Consider the following 25478-nt stretch of genomic DNA (forward strand, 5'->3'; position numbering starts at 1 on the left):
GAACATGAACATTAGCCAATGTAAGAGAGGCCTTCAGTTGCTTAGAAGTTACCCTGGGGTCCTTTGTGACCTCGCCGACTATTACACGCCTTGCTCTTGGAGTGATCTTTGTTGGTCGACCACTCCTGGGGAGGGTAACAATGGTCTTGAATTTCCTCCATTTGTACACAATCTGTCTGACTGTGGATTGGTGGAGTCCAAACTCTTTAGAGATGGTTTTGTAAACTTTTCCAGCCTGATGAGCATCAACAACTCTTTTTGTGAGGTCCTCAGAAATCTCCTTTGTTCGTGCCATGATACACTTCCACAAACGTGTGTTGTGAAGAGCAGACTTTGATAGATCCCTGTTCTTTAAATAACACAGGGTGCCCAGTCACACCTGATTGTCATCCCATTGATTGAAAACACCTGACTCGAATTTCACCTTCAAACTAACTGCTAATCCTAGAGGTTCACATACTTTTGCCACTCACAAACATGTAATATTCGATCATTTTCCTCAATAAATAAATGACCAAGTATAATATTTTTGTCTCATTTATTTAACTGGTTTCTCTGTATGTACTTTTAGGACTTGACTGAAAATCTGATGATGTTTTAGGTCATATTTATGCAGAAATACAGAAAATTCTAAAGAGTTCACAAACTTTCAAGCACAACTGTATATACATATATTATTATTATGTACTAGTCATTTAGCCCATTACAATAACGAGCGCTAGAACAGTAGTGCATAAACATTAGTAGGAACAGTCTATATTAAATGTCTGTCTTTAATTTTCTGTGACAGTAATACTGTCTTGTACGTCCGTAATATACCTTTAATTTTCTCTGGCGGTAATACAGTTGTGCGCGTCGGTAATATGCCTTTAATCTCCTCTGACAGTAATACTGGCTTGTATGTGGCTGTAATATGCGTCACTGTATTGTGTACCTTTAATTTCCTCTCGCAGTAATACTGGTTTGTATTTCCATAAAACGCCTCTAACTTTCTCTGACAGTAATATCGCGCGTCGCACCGTGCCCCGCGCATGCGCACTTCACCAGAAGACGCAGGGATTTTATTAAAGAGAATATATATAACCTTAGTGAGCAGGAGGCAGCTGCCAGCACACTCATGTTAAGCCAGTCACATAACGTAATATGCCCAGTGACCGACTCCAACTAGTCTGCATGGTGTGTTTGGGACCTCACCAACAGAAGAGGAGGAGCTGGTCTGTCTGACGACTTGTGTTTTTCATACCACATCAGGATGGAAAAAAGAAAAACAAGGGCCAAGATTGTGGATGAACTCACCATAATTGTTATCTGATGGTACAACACCGACTCCATCAGGCAGCTAGCCATCAGCGATCACAAAAAGAGAGCAGCATGAATGTGCTGGAAGGTTGTCATGCAGTCACATAAATGTGACACGGTCAGCGATTTTCAGCCATGTAAACTGACACGGTCTGGCGATAAGATCAGCAATATCCCTCAGCAAGTTTGAGATACCCCAGAGTAGAAGTCACGTAATGTGACTCCAACTCTACAAAACATGAAAATGTAGTCTTGGGTCACATGCTACAAGATCCACAGAATCTGAAGTGCACAAGAACGACGACTGATTTCTTGTATAGCTCAAATCACATAAGGAATGCCTCAATGGCTTTTTTTTTTTTTCTTAACAGGGCCTGTTTTTGACAGACCCCCAAACCTGGACTTGGTAAAAAGAAAAGAAATAAACTGAACCCCCCCAAAAAAAATCTTGTCTCTCATTTCTCCCAAATATTTATTGATACATATTTAACATTGGTAGTGTAGCTGCGTCTTTTCCAGCTGCTACCGAGTTGTCAAGGTAGGATCCAGCACGAGTCAAACATGCAACAAAAGAAAATTTCTCAGTCCAGTAAAGTTTAGAGAAGATTTAAAAGGTACAAGTCACTAAAATTCAGAACAAAGTTATTACACACACAGAATGAAAGGCAAAAAAAGAAGAAAGGTTTCTTTTTACAATCTTAGCTGTTTCGTGTCATTACCTTCAATACTTAAAAGTTGTGTTGTGTTCTCTATGACAAACTTGCATAAGCTTTTCTTATTACATTCAGTACGCTCTATACATATGGCACATTCAATATGATCAATACGTATGTTCAATATGATACGATGCACTTCGAAACCGTTTGCCCTCCTTGCCTTACCAAGTGCAAGGCAGATCATAAAAATGGGACAAATCTGAAGTCAGAGGGACAAGAAATAAGGAGAATATTCCATTTCAATTCAACTTGTGAGGGATATAATAGAATCTCCGATAGACTATACATTTATATATAGGCAAACATTTTAACATAACTATGAAAATACTTTTTCAATTTAACGTAACCTAAATTGCAAGAAAGTTTAATAAGGTCGCGCCCTCGACCGGAAGTGGTTGACTGTTCACGACAGACTTTTCTTTCCGGCATACTGGTTTATCTTTCAGTTTCAGTTGTTTTTTTAATGTTAAATAAATATAAAATACTGGAATTCAACAGTCTCATATTGCCAGTCATTCAACTTGTGACTCCTGCGCTCGGCTTTCTGTTAACTAAACCCTGCGAATTAGTGCATTTCCAGAGGTCCCTGACACTCCTCTTTTACATAAATAACTAATGAATGGCTCTACAGTTAGTGAAATTAATTTTAATATAACAATCTATTTCTCTTGTTTTTATTCTGAAACAGAACCATCTGGCTCCAGACCAATCCTCACATGTTTCAGAAGAGTCAACCAGTGTGCAAGATTGGAAATGAAACCGATGCCATTAAAGCTTCTGTCATATTACGGACAATCTAAAAAACGATTAAAGAAAAAACAAAACAAGCAGTGAAACCTCTGGGGTCAAAATATAAAGTTTACTTCCTCATTCAAGTTTGTGGATATCAAATGACAAAACAATTCCTATGTTCATTTGTGTTCTTCTTAAGATTTTGTTTTGTAATTTCACCTTCCATTTCTCTCAGCTAAATTTTGGCTCACATTTAAGCTTTGTTGCTAGGTTTCTTTGATTGCTCGGTACTAGGGAATGAAACTGCTGGAAATCCCGGCTGAACGGGAACGGCCAAGCTCGCATATACAGGTGCTGGTCATAAAATTAGAATATCATGACAAAGTTGATTTATTTCAGTAATTCCATTCAAAAAGTGAAACTTGTATATTAGATTCATTCATTACACACAGACTGATGTATTTCAAATGTTTATTTCTTTTAATGTTGATGATTATAACTGACAACTAATGAAAGTCCCAAATTCAGTATCTCGGAAAATTAGAATATCAATTAAGACCAATGCAAAATAAAGGATTTTTAGAAATGTTGGCCAACTGAAAGGTATGAACATGAAAAGTATGAGCATGTACAGCTCTCAATATTTAGTTGGGGCTCCTTTGGCCTGGATTACTGCAGCAATGCGGCGTGACATGGAGTCGATCAGTCTGTGGCACTGCTCAGGTGTTATGAGAGCCCATGTTGCTCTGATAGTGGCCTTCAGCTCTTCTGAATTGTTGGGTCTGGCGTATTGCATCTTCCTCTTCACAATACCCCATAGATTTTCTATGGGGTTAAGGTCAGGCGAGTTTGCTGGCCAATCAAGAACAGGGATACCATGGTCCTTAAACCAGGTAGCTTTGGCACTGTGTGCAGGTGCCAGGTCCTGTTGGAAAATGAAATCTGCATCTCCATAAAGTTTTTCAGCAGCAAGAAGCATGAAGTGCTCTAAAACTTCCTGGTAGACGGCTGCGTTGACCTTGGACCTCAGAAAACACAATGGACCAACACCAGCAGATGACTTGGCACCCCAAACCATCACTGACTGTGGAAACTTTACACTGGACCTCACGCAACGTGGATTCTGTGCCTCTCCTCTCTTCCTCCAGACTGTGGGACCTTGATTTCCAAAGGAAATGCAAAATTTACTTTCATCAGAGAACATAACTTTGGACCACTCAGCAGCAGTCCAGTCCTTATTGTCTTTAGCCCAGGTGAGACGCTTCTGACGCTGTCTCTTGTTCAAGAGTAGCTTGACACAAGGAATGCGACAGCTGAAACCCATGTCTTGCATACGTCTGTGCGTGGTGGTTCTTGAAGCACTGACTCCAGCTGCAGTCCACTCTTTGTGAATCTCCTCCACATTTTTGAATGGGTTTTGTTTCACAATCCTCTCCAGGGTGCGGTTATCCCTATTGCTTGTACACTTTTTTCTACCACTTCTTGTCCTTCCCTTCGCCTCTCTATTAATGTGCTTGGACACAGAGCTCTGTGAACAGCCAGCCTCTTTAGGAATGACCTTTTGTGTCTTGCCCTCCTTGTACAAGGTGTCAATGGTCGCCTTTCGGACAACTGTCAAGTCAGCAGTCTTCCCCATGATTGTGTAGCCTACAGAACTCGACTGAGAGACCATTTAAAGGCTTTTGAGTTAATTAGCTGATTAGAGTGTGGCACCAGGTGTCTTCAATATTGAACCTTTTCACAATATTCTAATTTTCCGAGATACTGAATTTGGGACTTTCATTAGTTGTCAGTTATAATCATCAACATTAAAAGAAATAAACATATGAAATACATCAGTCTGTGTGTAATGAATGAATCTAATATACAAGTTTCACTTTTTGAGTGGAATTACTGAAATAAATCAACTTTGTCATGATATTCTAATTTTATGACCAGCACCTGTATAGCGTGTAAAAATTGATCAAGAAATAACAGAGTTATAGTTGAAAATAATTAAGGTGGCGCCATTGCTGCAGCTTGCACTTCATCAGACAACAGCTTTGAACAGCAACTTGAAATTGCAATGCGTCAGTCTGTTGCATCCGCATTATCTGTGCCAAGTAACTTGCCATCACAGAATGATGACAAGAAACTGGATGCATCAGTAAAAGTTGAAATGCCGATGTTTCAGAGCAAAGGCAAGCGCGGCCGTTGTTTAGAACAAGTGTATCAGTATCTGACGATTGTGCCGCCTACTTCAGTGGAGGCAGAGCGTGCTTTCTTAGCGACTGGCGTACTCTGCACGAAGGTGCGCTCTTGCCTGGACGACCGCATGCTGGACACGCTGTGCATTCTACATTCTTATTATCGCAACTAAAGATACAGATATAACAGCAAGAACTGCTTGTAGTTAAGGTTAGTCTTTAATTGGTGTCAACATATTGCAGTAGTTTTATTAAAAATAAGTGTCGCTCGCTCTAAAACCGTTCACATGTGAGATGCCCGTGCACTGTCTCATTCCCGGGAATGGAAAAACCCATCTGGGAATGGATTCCGTACTTCGTACCAACTTTGGCTTCATCATCTTGACCTGCGGATTTTTTCAATGCCACGAGGAACGACACGTTTCCCCTGAACAACTCCATGTCCCATATCAACATTTACACTTTCTACATCAGCATCGCACACTTTCCTCACAATTGTTTTTATCTTTGTAGAAACAGAAAAAAATTCTCAAAACTTTAAAAGGTTTATTCATTACAGAAGTTTATTAAATGTGACAAATGCTTCTTACAAACAAAATGTAAACAAAAAAAATTACAATGAATGACAAAGCAAGTTGCTGCTGGTATTTATTTGACGTACGGTGCACGTCAATGTCAGTTTCGTTATACATTCAGTTCTCATGTCCATGCCATTCTATATAAATACCACAAGCATGCTACTTCGAAAAAAATGAAAATTAACATTTCCTCATAAACACAAAGTCCCTCATTTCATTTGCTTTTCACAACAATATCTGTGACATGAGCTAAAAACAGATTTGCTACAAATAACAGGAAAGTGTGACAGGTTTAAAAACCAGAAGGCAGCATAATCCTGTTCACTGAGGTAGAATTTCATAAAAAAAAGAAAAGAAAAGAAATCTTCAGTCAGCTCAGCATCTCCATCGGAGTAAAAGTCACAATTATTAAATAACGTGTAAAAGTATAGACGTCCCAAGATGTTTCTTCTGTAGGAAATAACACATAAATTTGCTTGTTATTTCAAAGCCTTCTGAAAAAATTTCAAGGGTGAATGAAATAAAAATATGAGTGAAAAAAACAAAACAATGCAGCATTCATTCACAGTGGACCATGGTCAAGAGGTTGAAACGTGACCGATGCAGCCAGGTTGGTGATCAGCTTTCATCGGCGACCAAGTAAAACCAGCCGGAAAAAAAAAAAAACAAAATTAAGGAGGCACGTTTTAAAAAAAAAAAACCAAACAAACCTGGATTTCTAAAATGATCATTTCCATCTTGAATTAAAGCAACAGGAGAAGGAGGACAACGAGGAGACCCATGAAAGTTATTAGGCGGAGGGCACACGGGCAGAACCTAATATGCAGTCGACTCCGTGCTGGCAACTTCGATCGAGGCCGCGTGAAGACGACAACTCGACAACTTTGGGTGATGCTTTTGTAAGACCAAAGGGATAAAAGTGATGAAAAGCACAGTACTGGATAAAGAAACCCTCCACAGGCTGGCTACCTTGAGGTACCTTCAATGGTAGCAAAGGCATTTTAAACGATTTCAATCACTTCCATACAATTGTGAAATATGGTATTTCTGGACGAAAGAAACAAACCCCATCTGTTCTGTGCAAGGATGAAAAGAATAAAAAAAACAAACGTTCAGCAGCTTCTCTTAAACTTGAACAATCAATCATTATTACCTCTGATTTTTCTATAGAAGTGTCCAGGAATAACCTTCAAAACCTTGCAAGACTGGACCAGGCCACGGGTATACTGGTATTTATTTTTATAAAGACGCCATCTCATTGTGTCAGCAAGTATTCTTGTAAACGTCTAACTTAAGACAGAATGCAGCTTCATTTAAGAATTTAGCTGTATTTTTTCCCTTTTGAAAAAATCGTTAAAACCCATCCCTTAAGTTTATTGTTCTTGACGTTATCAGTGATAGGTGAGCAGCAGCACGCAAAACAAACATCCCCAACTATGACGGCTATTAAAGACCTCCGATACTTTTGTGCCAGGAATGCTTTGCAAAAATAAGCCAAAGAAAAAGTTTAACACGTAAATTCATAGAGGTACTGATTTCCACAACGCTTCTTAAATGAAGTCCTCGACATGTTGCACAGCAAAACGGTTTTTAAAAATACTCAGCCTCTGATTTGTTTTTAGCAGAAATACTGTCTAAAAAAAAAAATTTGTAATAAATACAATGAAATCTTTTCACGAAAAAGCAGATGGTCCTCAAAAATGTTGCAGCAGTAAATCCTTTACTGAGGTTTCTGCACTCACTTCATAGTAAACGGCACGTCTGCATCAAGCCGCTGTCGGTAACAGACGCCGCTTGATGCGACCTCCCAAGAAATCGATGACGGAATATATTTGGGAATGGAAATCCTGAGAGTCGATATCATAACAATATCTGAGCTACGTAAGGAGAATGTGTGCTTGCCACTGCAGCCAGTAAGGGCAAGTCGTTGGATTCGATCCTAAAAGAGGGAAAAAGAAAAAAAAATTATAATCATAATGAGGATCACAACAGACTAAACTTGACTCAGTAGTAAATGTATATGGCATGGCCCTCTTCCAAGTCCCAACTGTCCTCCCTCCAATGCAAAAATCTGTGCATACAAAGACGTGACCAAAAAAAAGTTTGAGCCGAAACATGCAAAGGGGAATTCAATGGCGGATCTGGTACTGTAAGCGGTCAAGGATGAGCTGCTGTGCACTAATGTGTGTGGATTTGTGGTTTAGGGTGCCCGAATACCACTTCGAAAAAGAAGACAACCAAGTATCATGTAATCACTGAATTACTGATTCAAGACGACAAGACCTACAGGTGGGGCCATTCAGGAAAAAAAGAGACTGGTTTATAGATCTAGAAATTGGTTCAGATACATCAATTAAGATACAGCCATATGAAAAAGTTTGGGAACTCCTCTCAGCCTGCATAATAATTTACTCTCCTTTCAACAAAAAGATAACAGTGGTATGTCCTTCTGAGTACCGGGGTGTTTTCTGAACAAAGATTTTTAGTGAAGCAGTATTTAGTTGTATGAAATTAAATCAAATGTGAAAAACTGGCTGTGCACTAATGTGGGTCCCCTTGTCATTGTGCTGAATTGAATGCCTGTCACTGCTCATTGCTGATTACTGGCAACACCAAATTGGTTGGATGAGCTCATTAAGCCTTGACCTTCATAGACAGGTGTGTGCAGTCATGAGATATAAAGGTATTTAAGGTGGTCAATTACAAGTTGTGCTTCCCTTTGACTCTCCTCTGAAGAGTGACAGCATGGGATCCTCAAAGCAACTCTCAAAACATCTGAAAACAAAGATTGTTCAGTCTCCTGGTTTAGGGGAAGGCTACAAAAAGCCATCTCAGAGGTTTAAACTGTCAGTTTCAACTGTAAGGAATGGAATCAGGAAATGGAAGGCCACAGAAACAGTTGCTGTTAAACCCAGCAGGTCTGGCAGGCCATGAAAAGTACAGGAGCGGCATATGAGCAGGATTGGGAGAATGGTTACAGACAACCCACAGATCACATCCAAAGACCTGCAGGAACATCCTGGTGCAGATGGTGTATCTGTACATCGTTCTACACTTCAGCACAATTTGCACAAAGAACATCTGTATGGCAGGGTGATGAGAAAGAAGCCCTTTCTGCACCCGCACCACAAAAGGGGTCGCTTGTTGTATGCAAATGCACATTTAGACATTTTGTCACATGTCACTGTTTCACTTTATTCTCAGGTCCAGTTGCATGTGTGATGTGTTTTTTAGTTGGTCAGATGACTGGCACTGCATGGAGTCAACAAGAGAGGCAGGTGTCTGGTGGAGTGGAGTCACTTAGGGTCACTCTTATGGAGTAATTTCAATGTTCATCTGTCAGTCTTGTTCTGAACTTTGATTTCATGACATTCATGTCAGACTCACAGACGTATGGAGACCCAAACAAAGCAGATATTTTCAGAGCTGCTTGGTGAAGATTCTTCTAGTTATCTGGCTCTGCTAAGCTCCAGAAATGCTGAGAATGCTGTTGAGACTTTAACTGCACATTATTTTGAAGGTTTACTAACATATAATATATAAAATCCAATGTCTCTCTGTATGTTTGTCAGCCTTTCATGAGAGAACTACTTAATGGATTTAGGTCGGGTTTTTTCTATAATTTGCTTGAACATTCTGGTTGATTTTGGGACTTCTCTGATTTTGCTATGTATCAGAGATCGCTTGCGGTACCAATTTATCTGTGTGAATGCGAGACTCACGCAACGGGCCGAAGGGAGGGGCCTTCCTCACTCACTCGCCAGCTTCGGGGCGTGTTCCTTAACTCTGCTTAGCTAGCGAACGAGAGAACAATTGAATTCAACTTTGTTTGATATTTAAAATAAAATGTTACTTAGGTCTTGATGAGTTTGAGTCCGGATATTGTCTCATGTGTATGCCACATTGAAAAGATAGATTGCAATTAAGGATTGTGGATCGTGATATGATATTTTGGTAAGATCGCCCACCCCTAATTTGACTAATCAAGTTTTTAAATTTATGTAGGGTTCATTAACCCTTTGGCGAGCTACTTGGAAAGGGGTTGCGAGCTACCGGTAGCTCGCGAGCGACATGTTGAAGAATCCTGGTCTATAGCAAAGCAAGTGACAAGAGATCAAGAGAGTCTACAAAGAGATTCTAAAATGGCCTGGACACATTTGTTGATACCCCTAAATGGATTCAAGTGATTTTTCAAACTAGCTGTCTTCTTTGGTTAGTGTCACACGTGTCTCCAATCGTGCATTCAGCTGATTTTAATGGAGAGAAGTCGTAACTCTGCTGTTTGGTATAATCATGTGTCCCACACTGAATGTGGACCAGAGAAAGCAAAGGAGAGTGCCGTCTGAGGAGATCAGAAAGAAAATCAAATACAAGAACATTAAAGGCAAAGGCTAGTAGACCATCGACAAGCAGATTGATCTTCCTGTGACAACAGCTACAAATGTTATTAAGAAGTTGAAGGTCCACGTAACTGTAGCCAACCTCCCCAGACACAAGAGGAAAATCAACCCCTGAATGGGCAGAAGGATAGTGAGAATGGTAGAAAAAAGTCAAGGACAACTTCCAAAGAGATATAAACTCAACTCCAAGGTCAAGGTTCATCAGAGTCTGATCACACCATCCGTCACTTTTGGAGTGACAGTGGGCACAATGTAAAAAGAAGACCCAGGAGGATTCCACTCTTGAAAGAAAGACATAAAAAAGCCAGACTGGAATTTGCTCAAATGCATATTCATGAGCCACAATGTTTCTGGGAGAAAGTCCTTTGGACTGATGAGACAAAACTGGGGCTTTTTGGCAAGTCACATCAGCTCTGTGTCTACAGATGACAAAATGAAGCTTTCAAAGAAAAGAACATGAGACCTACTGTGAAACATGGAGAAGGCTCACTTATGTTTTGAGGCTGCTTTGCTGTTTCTGACACGGGGTGCCTTGAGTCTGTGCAGAGAACAATGACATCTCCAGGCTATTAAGACATTCTGGAGTGAAACGTACTGTGCAGTGTCAGAAAGCTCTGTCTCAGTCGCAGGTCATGGATCCTCCAACAGGATAAGGAGCCAAAACGCACAGCTAAAAGCACCAAGAATGGCTACAAACAAAACACTGGACTACTATGAGCCCTGACTTGAATCCCAATGAACATCTATGGAAAGAACTGAAACATGCAGTCTGGAGAAGACCACCTTCAAACCTGACATAGCTGGGGCAGTTTACTCAGGATGAGTGGGCCATATTACCGGTGACAGGTGCAGACGTCTCATGGAGAGCTCCAGGAATCGCTTGCTTGCAGAATTTGTTAATGGCCAAATGGACAGTTAAATGAAGTAAGGAACATTTTCTTTGGTCACTCATCCTTAAGGAACCTAAACAACTTACCCTAAAACACCACTGAGCTCCTTCACGTGCACTCGGGTGTGTCCCTTCAAATATTCAGCCAGCATTTTGCTTTTGAAGTAGATCTCCTGCAATCTGTCCTCCAGGTGCATTATACACTGAAAGAAAGAAAAAAAAAACATAACGACATAACGAATTAGAAAATGAACACTTGTTTAGAAACTTCAGTAACTATCTTGAAACTTAAAGCATTTTTAATTTTTGCTTATTTACTTCATCAATAACATTTTTATTGAATACTATCGGTGTAAGCCAATGCTGTAAAAAGCCTGGGCTCTTAGAAACCATGGATTCTGGCACTTCAATCAATCGCATCGATTATGTATCAACGGCTAAGCGAGGTTATTTATCAATGTCAGTTTTGTTTTGCCGATGTGCTCGCGTTTGGTTGTGTATCAGCGGCTAAGGGAGTTTCTCTTTTCTCTGTGGTTTCGTTTTGTTGACGTACTCGCCTCCGTTGTCTATCAGCAGCTAAGCGACTTTCTCTTTCCTCTGCGGTTTCGTTTTGCCGATGTGCTCGTCTCCATTGTCTATTAGCGGCTAAGCGAGTTTCTCTCTCTTTTGAAGGTTTCGTTTTGCTGATATGCTTGCCTTGGTTGTGTATCAGTGGCTAAGCGAGTTTCCCTTTCCTCTGTGGTTTCACTTTGGCAATAGAGTTGGTTTCTTTGAGCTTCATTCTGCATCCTCGCACTTCCGAGCCGGACAGACGCACACACTCCCACGTGTAGACGTTTATATATAAGACATATTTTGTAATGATAATTCATTTAAAAAAAAATCCATGATAACAGAATGTAATTACATACAATAGCAGAACTCATAAAATGCATGCGGTTCAAAAGTCCTCAGTGTTACTGTGTCACAGAGAGGATGTGTAGCATTTTTTATAATGGCACTCAGTTTTGTCTTCATTCTCTCCTTTGCTACAACCTTCTGGGTGTCCAGAGTGCTTGTTGATTCTATGGCCCTCTCGTGAAGTGATGTTACCAGCCCAGCACACCACACTGCCCACCACAGAGTTGTAGAAGAAGTGAAGGATGTCACCTCCCACATTAAAGGAACACAGTCTCCTAAGGAAGAAGAGCCTGCTCTGCCCTTTCTTCTATAGTTCCTCTGTGTTCCAAGAGCAGTCCAACTTGTCATTGATGTGGATCCCCAAGTGCCATTAGCAGTAGACATCCTCCATATCTACTCCCCTAATAGAGACCACAAATAGAGGTTCTTTGGTGTGGCAAAAGTCAGTAAGCAGTTCTTTGATTTTACTGATGTTAAGGTGCATCAAGAGACAAAATTCTCTTCCTGACTCCTCTCCTCTGTCTCCTCCGCCTTATCGATACACCCCATAAATGCGGAAGCATCTGAGAATTTCTGCAAGTGATATATTTTGTTATACTTTGTGATAGACAGCTGGAGACCTTGCCCCACTGGGAGACCTGGAGAAGCAGGGGACCGGGAAAGGGGCAATTCCTACCCCGGGGTGCAAGATGGCAGCCCTCCGGGATTACATGGGAACCACGGAGCTCAAACCTGCGAGGACCCGTGGCCACTGCCAGCGGGCGCCTGTATGGTTCCAGAGCCATGGACTGCAGCACTTCCGCCACAGCAGGAAGTGCTGCCAGAACAGCAACCAGGTATACCCGGAGTACTTCCGGGTGCCCATGCAGCACTTCCACCACACCAGGAAGGTCATCAGGGAGCACCTGGAGCACATCCGGGTGCATTATATTGTTTTTTGTATCAGTAAGGTGCTGCTGGAGTATGTGAATTTCCCCTTGGGATTAATAAAGTATCTATCTATCTATCTATCTATCTATAAAAGGGGCTACCTCAGTCCATTCAGGGAGCCGGAGTCGGGTAGAAGAGGACACAGCTTGTGACTGGAGGAGTGGAGGCGGCAGAAAGTATAAGTAAAACTAAAAGTAAAGGACTGAGGTGTATTGGTGTACTGTGTTGTGCAAGGAAAAGAACTGTAAAATAAATGTGTGTGCTTTAGGACATTGTATGTTCTGGTGTCTGTCTGTGGCCGGGCCGAAACCTCACAACTTATACTTGGAGCTGTACAGAGTGAACAGAAAAGTAGCAGTAAAAGTAAACAGGGGTCTTAAGACTTTCTGAAGGCACTATATGTATGTGTGCTCAAGCCTCACCAGTTGGTAACACCGATCTGTAAAGTCACTGGTGCACACATGGATTCAGCAGCAAATCCCAACATGACTATACTGTAGCATTACAAAGAACATTTTTCATGATTAAGGGAATAAAGTAACTACATTAAGGCTGTGTGAGCCCGAGTCATGATCTTCTGTATGTCACTTTGGATAAAGGCATCTGCTAAATGAATACAATGGACTGTTACAGAGACTCAGCATTGTATAGTCAGTGTATGATTCTGAAGCAACCAAACCCATCAAACTGAAAAACTAAGCACTTAAACACCCAGCAGCCTTCACCTCTACTGTTTAAATATCTTGGACTGCCAATGCTTTTACATTCAGCCGTCACATCCCACTTAACGGTGCATGGCTGATCAGCAGCATACATCTGGTGTGTTACTGTGTCAGCATTTGGCAGGCATGCAGCCGTTAATGGCGGTAACCAGAGGATAGTGTGAGGAACACGGATATGTTAAGATGAATGACATTTTTCAAAGAAGTGGGAAAGAGAGATCTGAGAGACCAGAACCAGGCTACAGCATCAAAATGTGTTACTTCAACCATTAAATCTTGAGACTTCACAATTATTAAGTGTTAGTTTAGTTTGAAAAGTTGGATTTGAGTGACAGCTTCTGATTGTTTCACAATGTATTATTCATTTTCAGAAGGTTGGGCTTGCGTTATGACCACTAGAAAAAAAAAAAAGCAAGTGATTGAGAATGGAATTTTAGACCTGGGACCAGGAAAAGGAAAAGTACAAAGACAGTAGCCACATGTGTTGGCTTAGGAGAGGCAGTGGTCACTAAATGGCAGAAGGCAAAATTCTAAACAAAAGTTGTAGTCAAAATATTATTCACAGGACATCCATCCTCACACCAACTTGTTTCTGTTTGCTTTAACTATCACTAACATTTGAAGTTTCTGAAGTCATTCCAGTGTTTGGATGCATGCTGCTGGGTGCCACCATCTTTTATAGGTGAAGCACAATATCGTGTTATCGTACATCTTCACCTCAAGCAACAACTGCAACCACAAACAACATGGGCGTGGGTATCTGATAACTAAAAAAATAAAAAATAACAGTATAGCGTTAGGATTTGTCATTTTCATAAAATTTTTTAATGAGATTACCTGCCTGAACTCTGACATTCTATACGCCTTATTAAGGGTTCTGAACTTTTATAATTTTGATTTCAGATCAGATTTTGTGCTTAATGTACTTCTGATGATGTTATGATTTATTCAAATTTTACCACAACGCTATTTTGTTTTTAATTTGAGTGCTGCCATTTTACACAGTTTTACTTCTGCCAACTCCCCAGTAATATTTCCCAGAATTCCTTAGTGCTCGCTGCCACTGACATCATCAAAATGATGGTATATGGGTGTATTTTGTGGGTATCTCAGTTTGCAGAGAAAAACCCTTCTAAATGTCACTAACAGAATTTTGTTTTGATTTCGCCATTTATGAATTCTAGTGCTTATTCCTGACCTTTGATCTTTCATTACATTTTTGACTTCAAAGACAGAGCATTCTGACTCTTGGTATTGACCTCGGCTTGTTTTTTTGACAATGCGCATCTCCTGGTCATTTCACTCCTTTTACTGTCTCTTGCATATTATGTATATGAAAAAGCCATGCATAGCTGACGAGAAAGAAAATGAGAAAACCAAAAGACAAATTAACTACATTTGTTACGTTAGCCGATTTTCTTTAATTTATTCAGAATTTAATACAAATGTTTTCCTTAGTGTTTTAAAACCAATGGTACTGGGCTTAGTTTCACTTTCATCTTTTGCTTCTATTTTGATTCGTCACGTTTTATTTTACACTCAGATTTTGTATTGACCACATCATCATCTTGTCCTTTTTAATACACCCACTTGGTCCAGTTCGGTGGCCTTAGAATCACGTCACTGCTTTTTGCAGATGATGTGGTCCTGTTGGCTTCATCGGGCTGTGAACTTCAGCACGCACTGGGATGGTTTGCAACTGAGTGTCAAGCGGTAGGGATGAGGATCAGCACTTCCAAATCTGAGGCTAAGATCCTCAGTAGAAAACGTGGACAGTCCTCTCCGAGTGGAAGGTGAGTTACTGCCTCAAATGAAGGAGTTTAATTACCTCAGAGTCTTGTTTATTAGTGAGGGGAAATGGGATTGTGATATCGACAGATGCAATGGAGCGGCAAGTGCGGTTATGTGGTTACTATACCGATCTGTAGTGGAGAAGAAGGCAAAGCCCTCCATTTACCAGTCGATCTACGTCCTTACCCTCATCTATAGTCAAACTTTGAGTGAAACCAAAAGCAGGAGATCACGGGTACAAGTGGCCAAAATGAGCTTTCTCCGTAGAGTGGCTGGGCTCTTCCTTAGAGTCAGGATGAGAAGTGCAGACATTCGGTCAAGGCTTATAACCGAGCTGCTGACCCTCTCCATCGAGAGGAGCCAAATTAAGTGGTTTGGGCATCTGATACAGAGGACACCTCCCTGTAGATGTTTTACAGGCACGACCAGCTGGGAGGAGACCCTGGTCAAAATCCAGGATTATATCTCCCAGATGGATTAGAATGCCTTGCTGATGTGTTGTCGGCGGGGATGACACAAAGGCACATCCCAGTGTGCTGTTGGCGCATGACTAGGATATTACCACACGTTGTGCATGGAATGCAGTGCCTTGTATCTAAAATCAGTGCAGCGAAAATGACATCCGACATGGAGGCTCACCCCTGCCCCTTAATAGATGTCTATGTGCTTAATGACAAAATCGACTAACAACGCGCTGGTCAGAACCATATGCTGACGGGACTCATTAACTTCCTTAAGCACTCAAGGATGAATGTTATCTGGCCCTGGTGATTTGAGAGATGTCATCCTGTTTAATCGAAGCATCACTCCTCCTCTACAGTTTCCAAATCACAAAGTACTTCCTTGAATATATTACTGTTTAGAGGTTTTTGTCGACTTCTTCACACGTGTAAACCTCAGAAAAATGCAAATTTGGATCATTTGTGATTACACTGCCCGTATATTTTAAGTCCTAATGCAATTCACCTCTTTTTGACTGTTCTTTTACTATTAAAATACTAAATGAATCGCTTTTGGGCCATCTTTCATCTTTTCTGCATTATTTTTCTCTCTTTTAGCTTTCCTAGTATTCTTTTGTCACTGTTACCTTCACTGGGGAAAAACAGAATGAAAATGATGATGGTAAAGGTGAAATATCAGACAAAAAAATAATAATAATACACTATCTAAAGAGGTCCAACTGCTTGCAATGCATGGCCCTGAAAAAGGTGTAAAGAAAGAGACAACTTACAAAATCAGCAGAGAGGTTTAGTTTATATAGTTGCAGGATTGACTGGAGGAGGTGGCAGACCAAACTGGAGACCAGAACATCTTTCCCCAGGTTTCCGTTGTCGATCGTCTTTCTCTGACTTGTGGCCACTTGCACGGTGCACTTGTCAGTGTCGGCAATGATGCAGACAGCTTCAGCAATGGGCTCATCTAATGCTGGACACTGAAACAAACAGCAGACACGAAACGTTGCACAACATCTTTAAAATGTACCAAATGAGGAAATTTCAAAAGTATACCTTTCTATCTACACCTTTATTTTTTATATAACAACTTTGTAATAGTGAAGGCCACCCTCTAGGTGCTTTGTAAGTGCACATCTCTTTATTTTATATAAAAAATCCTGGGACGAGACGAGACTTTTTGGAAGATTTTTTTCAAGTCCAGCAAGACTAGACTTTGGCCATGAGATTTTTTCAAGTCACGCCCTCCTCTCAACCATATTCAATCACGCACATGGTACTGTCACCTCTCATTCGTGTGAATGCTTTTGACAGACACAGTTCCTGCTCTCTCAGCTCTTATAAATTTTAACGTTTTCCTCACTAAGTTCCCAATTAAAGAAGACGTATTATGTCCACAACTTATCGAATAACTTCATCATGAAGTGTTATCAACAGAAAAAATGAGTGCACGGGCAATCCTAGCACAGAGAAACGATGAAGTCAAACGAATTAACGCCAAAAATGTCGATCGGTTACACGGCAAATTGGTTAAATGTGCATCAATAGACTCTGCTGAAACAGTTGGTGGTGATCGTGCAGAACATGAAAACATCAACTTACAATATCCCGAAGAATGTCTACAACCGTTAACACTGTCTGGTCTTCCACTGCATGAATTACTATAAAAAGAAGGATGTACCCGAGAAAGGCAATGTAGTACATCTTCTGCGGATAACATTAGACAACAAAGGAGATCGTGACATGCCATTCGTATTAAAACATTAACAGTTTCCCGTTAGAATAGCTTTTGCAAAGAATTAACAAATCTCAGAGCCAAACATTCGAAAAAGTCATTTTATTTAATAGAGAGAAAGAAACAAAATTCAACCACGGGCAGTTATACGTTGCTTTGTCACAATGAAAGTCCAAACACACAATCAAAATTCAATGTGATATTGACGAAAATGTAATTCAAAAAATTGTTTTTACTGAAGTTTTACAGTAAAAGTGTAAGTTTAAAAAGTATTTGCATGTTAATTTCAAAGCCAAACAGCACAAAATCATATTATGCAACAAATAACTCTAACGCAACATGTAACATAATTTACTTTCAAATTATTACATTTTACTATTTTTTAATATGGTTAATTACTCGCTGTAGGTGTAAAACAGTTAGGTCTATTATGCATATGTTACAATTCCCATGAAAATAAAAATCTGTTTAAATTGTATATCCGCATCCCCATACGTGAGCGACAGAACCGCAAAGAGGCTAGCACATAGCGCAGGCCTGGGGGTTGGCGAGCGAAGCCCCCTAGTCTCAAATAAATATTATAATTCCATGTATTTGCAGTTGGAGCCCAGAGAAGGTAATGACTCAGCAAGACAAAATCAGAAATTACACCAACATCCTCACGGATTACCTCAACCGCAAGGCCACACCATCTGCTTACCTTTCTTAGAACATGTTTATGTGCAGATTTGTATCTTTTATAATCAGATGAACAGAACACTGAGATCAAGTATATAAAAGCAGCTGAAATAACAAAGACACTTACAGGAGGCATAATAAATGTTTTTGATCCGGTGTCCATATTTATACACCAAAAGTTGAAATTTAGGCCATTGTGGAGCCATTATATGTGGTGACTGAAGTCGGTATTAAAGTATGCGATTGTTTGAGAGGGATGATAATAATAATAATTCATTACATTTAGATAGCACTCTTCTCACTTCTCAAAGTGTTTTACATAGTGAGTGGGGAGCCACTTTAGCCACCAGAAATGTGTAGCGTCCACCTGAATGATGGGACAGCAGCCATTTTTGCACCTGTATGCTCACCACCCATAAGCTATTAGGTGGTGAAGTAGTGAGAGAGATAGCCAGTTAGACATGGGGGACGATTAGGGGGCCACAATGACTAGGCTGAGGTGGGATTGGGATACACCCTGCTCTTTATGAAGGATGCCCAGGGATCTTTTATGACCTGGAGATTCAGGACCACGATTTTACATCTCATCTGAAGGACGGCACCACTTTTACAGCACAGTGTCCCTGTCGCTGCACTGTGACCCACATTCAGAGCATGGGGTAAGCGCCCCCTACTGGCCTCACCAACACCTCTTCTAGCAGCAACCACAGCTTTTTTCTAGATGGTCTCTCATCCAAGTACTGGTGGGGCCTGAACATACTTAGCTTCAGGATGATGACCCATTTTTGAAGTGCAGGTGGTATAGCTGGCTGGATGATCAACATTTGGGTGGGCACATGATGGGGAGTATCAATAAGTGGCTGCAATGTAAACCACAAGGTCCCACCACAGTCACACCTGCTTCTCGCACATCGCTGCTCTTACTACAGTATATCGTGCTCAACAAGTGCTTTGAGATGAAATTTAATGGGTCTCAATATTATAATATACTGTATGTAGACCAAGTGTTTTCAAATTTTGCAAAGTTCTACCCATCATATTTACATTAGAATAAGTGTGGGTGCATTTATTTTTTTACAAATTTAATGTTCACACCTCCATTTTGAGTCAGTTAAATCTAAACAGTGCCAGCTTGTGATGAATTACACAAAGTCCAGCACTATTTGCTCTGTTTGACGTTGCCACAATAATTGGGAAAAAAAATTCAGTAGACCTTGTGCCACCAGATCACAAAATTGTGAGACAATCCAGGATGTGGCACAACACAACAAGAGTCCTCTGGAGAAAAGTGCAAATTTGAATGGCCAAGCGGCTACATCTTTGTTCCTTTTGAGATTATGTGGAGAAAGGAAAACAAAAAACAAAACAACAAAAGAAGAAACACAACTCCATGAAATACTCGACCCACTGATGTAAATGTCTATTGTCCAGTGGTGCTTTACTTCACTCTTAGCAAAAATGTCTGGAGCGGCTGGTCTTTGTTTCGCCTTATTTTACAGGATGGCTCCTGTTCGATTCCACTGCAGTTCACATACAGACAGAACCGTTCAGTGGAGGAAGCGGTCACAACAGTTCTTCACACGAGTTGCACACATTTGGAGACACCACACTCCTTTATGAGAACACTATGCATTGACTTTACCTCCGCCTTTAACTGCATGACACCCGATATCCTCTGCAATAAAATACAGGAGTTATAGGTAGGCCCCGTCTCACCCTATGGTTTATGGACTTTCTTCTTAACAAGAAGCAGATTTATTTGGGCATTTGGCACAATGTATTAATCCATCCATTATCCAACCTGGCGGCACGGTGGCGCAGTGGGTAGCGCTGCTGCCTCGCAGTTGGGAGACCTGGGGACCCGGGTTCGCTTCCCGGGTCCTCCCTGCGTGGAGTTTGCATGTTCTCCCCGTGTCTGCGTGGGTTTCCTCCGGGCGCTCCGGTTTCCTCCCACAGTCCAAAGACATGCAGGTTAGGTGGATTGGCGATTCTAAATTGGCCCTAGTGTGTGCTTGGTGTGTGGGAGTGTTTGTGTGTGTCCTGCGGTGGGTTGGCACCCTGCCCTGGATTGGTTCCCTGCCTTGTGCCCTGTGTTGGCTGGGTTTGGCTCCAGCAGACCCCCGTGACCCTGTGTTTGGATTCAGCGGGTTGGAAAATGGATGGATGGATGGATTATCCAACCTGCTATATCCTAACTACAGGGTCATGGGGGTCTGCTGGAGCCAATCCAGGGCGCAAAGCAGGAACAAACCCCAGGCAGGGCGCCAGCCCACCACAGATGCATTAATCCCTGAGGGGAAATTGTCTTTTCGCTAGACCTTCTAGGGGTCAAAGAGCAGGGTCAAGCCATTGTACAGCATTCCTTGAGTAATTTTCAGGTTAAAGGCCTTCCTCATGGGTCCAACAGAGCAGGATCATTTCTGGCAGTAACGGAATTTGAACTGGCAACCTTACCGATGCCAGCGCAGATCCTTAGCCTCAGCGCTACCACTCCGCCTATGATTAAGGTTGATAATCCTATTCCTACAGTCCAATTAGTTATTGATAGGAGCTCCGCAAGTCACACAGATCACCCTCATACTCTCCTTTATCTGTACTTGCAGCTTGAGAAGATCTGACAGCAATTGTTTTGCTGTCACGTTTACAGCTTTGATTGACACCTCTAACAATGTGGCACATTTTGAGGAAGAGGCCAAGACAACAAAGAGATGGTGCCATTAACAGAACCTCCAACTAAATGTGAGGAAGACAAAAATGTGGCTTATTGAGTGTAGGAAGTGAGCTGAACAAGCATAACCACTGCTCCTCAAGGAAGCACAAGTTCAGAGAGTTAGCATCTTTAAATATCTGGGGACCATATTGGATAATAGCTTGAAATTTAATTAAAATGTGCTGTACATATACAAAAAACGCCAACAGCACAGCGATCGATTAAGAAGGCTGAGGAAAAAATTCAACCAGCATTCAACAGAACTTGCCATATTGAGAATGTACTGGATTTTTCATTCCTGGTCTGATTTTGGGGGTCTGCCTGTGACTAACAAAAATAACCTTAGGAGAATTATCCAATTGGGGTCTGCTCTCCATGGATAATCGCAATTAGGGCTTCAAGAGCTGTAGAACAAAAGAGCAAAAAGAACAATGGATAATACTGTAAAGGACCAGACACATTTCCAAATTTTACTATCTGGGATTCAATACTTGCTGCTAAAATTTAAACCAGTAATAATAATAATTCTTTGCATTTATTTAGCGCTTTTCTCACTACTCAAAGCTCTCAGCAATTGCAGGTTAAGGGCCTTGCTCAAGGGCCCAACAGAGCAGAGTCTCTATTGGCATTTACGGGATTCGAACCGACAACCTTCCGACTGCCAGTGCAGATCCCTAGCCTCATAGCCACCACTCCATCAGTTTTATACTGACTGTAATAACGCTTTTAAATAGGCCAAATTCAATATTGCTGAAATAAGTAACTATTATAGAATTCTGTTTTAATGTATATAATGCATCATTAAACTGCACTTTTTGCATGTATGCAGGAAGGAATGTGTTTTTGCATGCTGCTGATTGGATCAAAGCAAAGTTTCACTTGTGGGCTAAATAACTCAGCTCAGCGTCCCAGTGCAAAAAAGAAAAGTTAAGCACAGAAATGTTAAGTCAAAGTTTGGCCAGCCTTGTGCTAAGATGCATAGTTGTGTGTCTGAATTGGCCTAACATTTCAGGCCCATTCTGATCGCCTTCTCATAATCTCAAAAGCAGAACTGAAAGCCAATGAAATGACTAGCAAAGAGAATGTGCGGACATGATCAAGCGGTCTATCACTGTTTTGTGCGAAGAACCAAGGTGAAATATGGGAAGTGACATCCTTCAAGTATTCTATAATTCTGTGACGGCCAGTGTGATTTCTATGCTATGGTGTGCTGGGCTGGTAACTTCACTTCAAGATAGGCCCACCGAATTAAAAGGCTAATTCAAAGTGCAGGCTCAGTTATGGGATACACTCTGGACCCCCATGGAGGTCGTAGGAAAGGAGAGAATTAAAACAAAACTGAATGCCATTATGGACAGTGCTGCACATCCGCTCTCTGACACACTAACACTGAACACTGTCAGCTAGCAAATTACTCAGCAGAAGTGTGTCAGGAAGCATGGCGGGGTGTCCTTTATAACAGCAGCATTACGCCTGTATAACACCTCACTGGGACTGCCACGTTAGAACTTTGCTTACTTTTGAATTTTTCTTGCTTTATAGTATTTCTGTGTGTGTCCAGACCAAAGCTCGCGCAGTGGTAGTGCTGCTGCTTTGCAGTAAGGAGACTGTGAAAGATTGTGGGTTCGCTTCCCGGTTCCTCCCTGTGTGGATAGCGCTTTGAGTACTGAGAAAAGCGCTATATAAATGTAATGAATTATTATTATTATTATTAAAGCGTGTGTGCATATTTATGTATTTGCTTATTTATCTACCTATTTATGTACTTAAATATATTCTGTAAAAAGCCAAATATCCCCCTGGGGACAAATAAAAGTTCTTTAGTTCATTCCTTCTGTCTATGATAGAAAATAGCTTTAACATTAAAAATTCCTCTTGGTGTCAAAGCTTGTGGAGCGATGCTCCTCTTTTACTTGTATGGCTGAGATACAACTGTACCTTTAGAAACTCCAAATCCATGCCATTGTTTTTATCGATGGAGGAGAGTTTGAACTATGTTTCTGCTGGTATGCTTTGGCATTTTTGTAGTTTCTCAATAAAGCACTTTTAATGAAGCTCAGACATCCTGCAAAGCCTTTTTTCACTCCTCCCTTTTGACAAACGGTAGGTGGCCATTGGTTACTTGCACCAGTAGATCCAGGAGCACAAGTCTTAAGTTAACTGAATACTCAATCAAAGGAACAAATCTCGTAAAATAACAAACAGTAAAGTGATGTATTGATTAGAAACAGTGGCCACAGCTTAAAAGCTTAGAACAAGGCTGGATGTTGCCGAGATCTGAATGATATTATGGTCAGCAGTCTTCAAAAGAACAGACAAGGTGAAAAATAAACATGAAAGACAAAAAAAGAATAAAAAAATAAGGAGAGTCAAATGAAAACCTTAAATTGCATACCTTTGTCATGTGAAGTGGTACCATCATTAGCATTGACATTAGGAGTGGGCAGCAGATGGAAGCATGTGCAGTGTCCTGGCATCTGCCTTTTGAAATTCATCGGTGAATGAAGGTTCAGTGCAGTGATGTAACTATTTGGTGTGTCTGACCCAGTTGAAGTGGGACTGTCACAGAACTCGTGCTGCTTCCTACACTATGTTGCCAAAAGTATCCCTCCAAATCATTGAATTCAGTAGTTACAATCAATTCCACGGCCACAGATGTATAACATCGAGCACCTAGGCATGCAGATGGCTTCCACAAACATCTGTGAAAGAATGGGTCACTCTCAGGAGCTCCGTGACTTCAAGCATGGTGCCGTGATAGGATGCCACCTGTGAAATAAGTCCATTTCCTTGCTACTAAATATTCCACAGTCAACTGTTAGGGGTATTATAACAAAGTGGAAGCAATTGGGAACAAGAGCAACTCAGACACGAAGTGCTAGGCCACGTAAAATCACAGAGCGGGGACAGCACATGCTGAGGTGTGCAGAAGTCGCCAACTGTCTGCAGAGTCAATAGCTACAGACCTCTGAAAGCTCAAGAACAGTGCAGTGTAGAGAGAGATCTTCATGGAGTGGGTCTCCATGGTCGAGCAGCTGCATCCAAGCCTCACATCACCAACTGCAATGCAAAGCGTCGGATGCAGTGGTGCAAAGCACACGGCCGCTGGACTCTACAGCAGTGCAGACGTGTCCTCTGGAGTGACGAATCACACAATCTGATGGACGAGTCGGGGTTTGGCGGTTGCCAAGAGAACAGTACTTGCCTGACTGCATTGTGCCAAGTGTAAAGTTTGGTGGAGGGTTGATTATGGTTTGGGGTTGTTTTTCAGGGGATGGGCTTAGCCTCGTAGTTTAGGTGAAAGGAACATACAAAACCATTTTGGACAATTTCAGGCTTCCAACTTTGTGGGAACAGTTTGGGGATGTCCCCTTCCTGTTGCAACATGACTGTGCATGCACCAGTGCACAAAGCAAGGTCTATAAAGAAATGGATGAGCGAGTTTGGTGTGGAGGAACTTGACTGGCCTGCATAGAGCCCTGATGTCAACCTGACAGAAGAGCGAGCCAGGCCTTCTCATCCAACATCATTGCCTGACCTCACAAATGCTCTTCTGGAAGAATGAACCAAAAATTCCCATAAACACACTCCTAGACCTTGTGGAAAGCCTTCCTAGAAGAGTTGAAGCTGTTATAGCTGCAAAAGGTGGGCTAACTCCATATTAAAGCCTATGTATTAAGAATTGGATGTCATTAAAGTTTATGTGTGTGTAAAGACAGGTGTCCCAATACTTTGGGCAATATAGTGGATGTGCACTTGCTGGAGTAACAGACATCTTTGTAGCGAGTCTTTAATCACTGATGGATTTGGTAAGTTTCACCCCTGCACTGCTCCTCTTTGGTGTACATTTGCTGTGGGGCTGCCATCTTTATACAGCTACCTTGACATCATGCAGCTCATCTGCACTGTGCTTCCACCTTCTGGACACTCCTGATATTGTTGCTAATGATTTTGCCAACTTACATGACAATGGCACAGCGCTTAGAATCTCCATCGCAGTTTTAAGGTTTTCATTTCAGGAAAGACAAACAAGTAGGAAAAACCTTGAAGGATGAGAAAGAGTCGAGACTGAGCTGGTTTGGGTAGTTGATAAAAAGAGAAGGGGAACATGTAAGCAGAAGAGTATTGATCACACACATAACTAATGAGAAGGTGCAGAGACACAAAGGAACATTTCAAGGATTGAGGGTTAAAATAACAAGAACAGGACTAAATGGAGGATGGTGGTCCACTATGGCTGCCCCAATCTGAATCCTTTATTCAGTAGCACCCAATGCAATTTATACTCCAAACTGTCAAAAAGGCTGGACGTTCACAGCTCTGCAATACTTACATGTATGGTGTGAGCAAGATCAGCCAGCAGATATTTTCGCAGTCGTTCATCCGAGTTTGTTCCATGGAGAACAAAATCAGGCATGTACTGGGGGCAGTAGCCACCAAACAGCGATCTTCCAAAATTGGTCACATTTTGCTTGCTGGTGGTTTCTGATCTGTAAATGGGACAAAGTACTTTAGTGAGAAATAAGGCACACATGACAGCAAAGCAACATGGTACATTTCAGTGCAGAGTTATAAATACATTTTTTCTGCAAGTGCCTCGGATATAAAATAAATAGCGTGTGGTTTTTGTATTGAGCTGTGCAGCAGACCACATACATAAGTCGTGTGGCCGGGTTTAGTGCTCAGCTGTGTAAGAATGAGACTCACTTTCCTTTTTTGGTTTGCAGTTTTATTTTTGTCTTTTTTTTAAATAGAACAGG

The 25478-nt window shown here is 41.3% G+C and overlaps 2 protein-coding genes across 4 annotated transcripts in view; one reads left to right on the forward strand and one right to left on the reverse strand.

Moving 5' to 3' along the window:
* LOC114652313 (uncharacterized protein C4orf45) overlaps positions 1–2851 on the forward strand; it is a 40174-nt gene extending 37323 nt beyond the window's left edge. The window contains exon 5 of the mRNA XM_028802650.2: positions 2704–2851. Within this exon, the coding sequence (XP_028658483.1) occupies positions 2704–2772 (69 nt within the window). The 3' untranslated portion in view covers positions 2773–2851. The remainder of the gene's footprint in view (positions 1–2703) is intronic.
* A 2627-nt stretch (positions 2852–5478) lies between these two features.
* The window catches only part of LOC114652314 (folliculin-interacting protein 2-like), a 129988-nt gene continuing 109988 nt past the window's right edge, over positions 5479–25478 (reverse strand). For all 3 annotated transcript variants that reach the window (XM_028802651.2, XM_028802653.2, XM_028802652.2), the window contains 4 exons: positions 25052–25208; positions 16375–16575; positions 10888–11003; positions 5479–7450 (listed from right to left, as the gene is read on the reverse strand). In XM_028802651.2, the coding sequence (XP_028658484.2) occupies positions 7372–7450; positions 10888–11003; positions 16375–16575; positions 25052–25208 (553 nt within the window). In that variant the 3' untranslated portion in view covers positions 5479–7371. The remainder of the gene's footprint in view (positions 7451–10887; positions 11004–16374; positions 16576–25051; positions 25209–25478) is intronic.

This window comes from Erpetoichthys calabaricus, chromosome 5 (assembly GCF_900747795.2).
Source record: "Erpetoichthys calabaricus chromosome 5, fErpCal1.3, whole genome shotgun sequence".
NCBI lineage: Eukaryota > Metazoa > Chordata > Cladistia > Polypteriformes > Polypteridae > Erpetoichthys > Erpetoichthys calabaricus.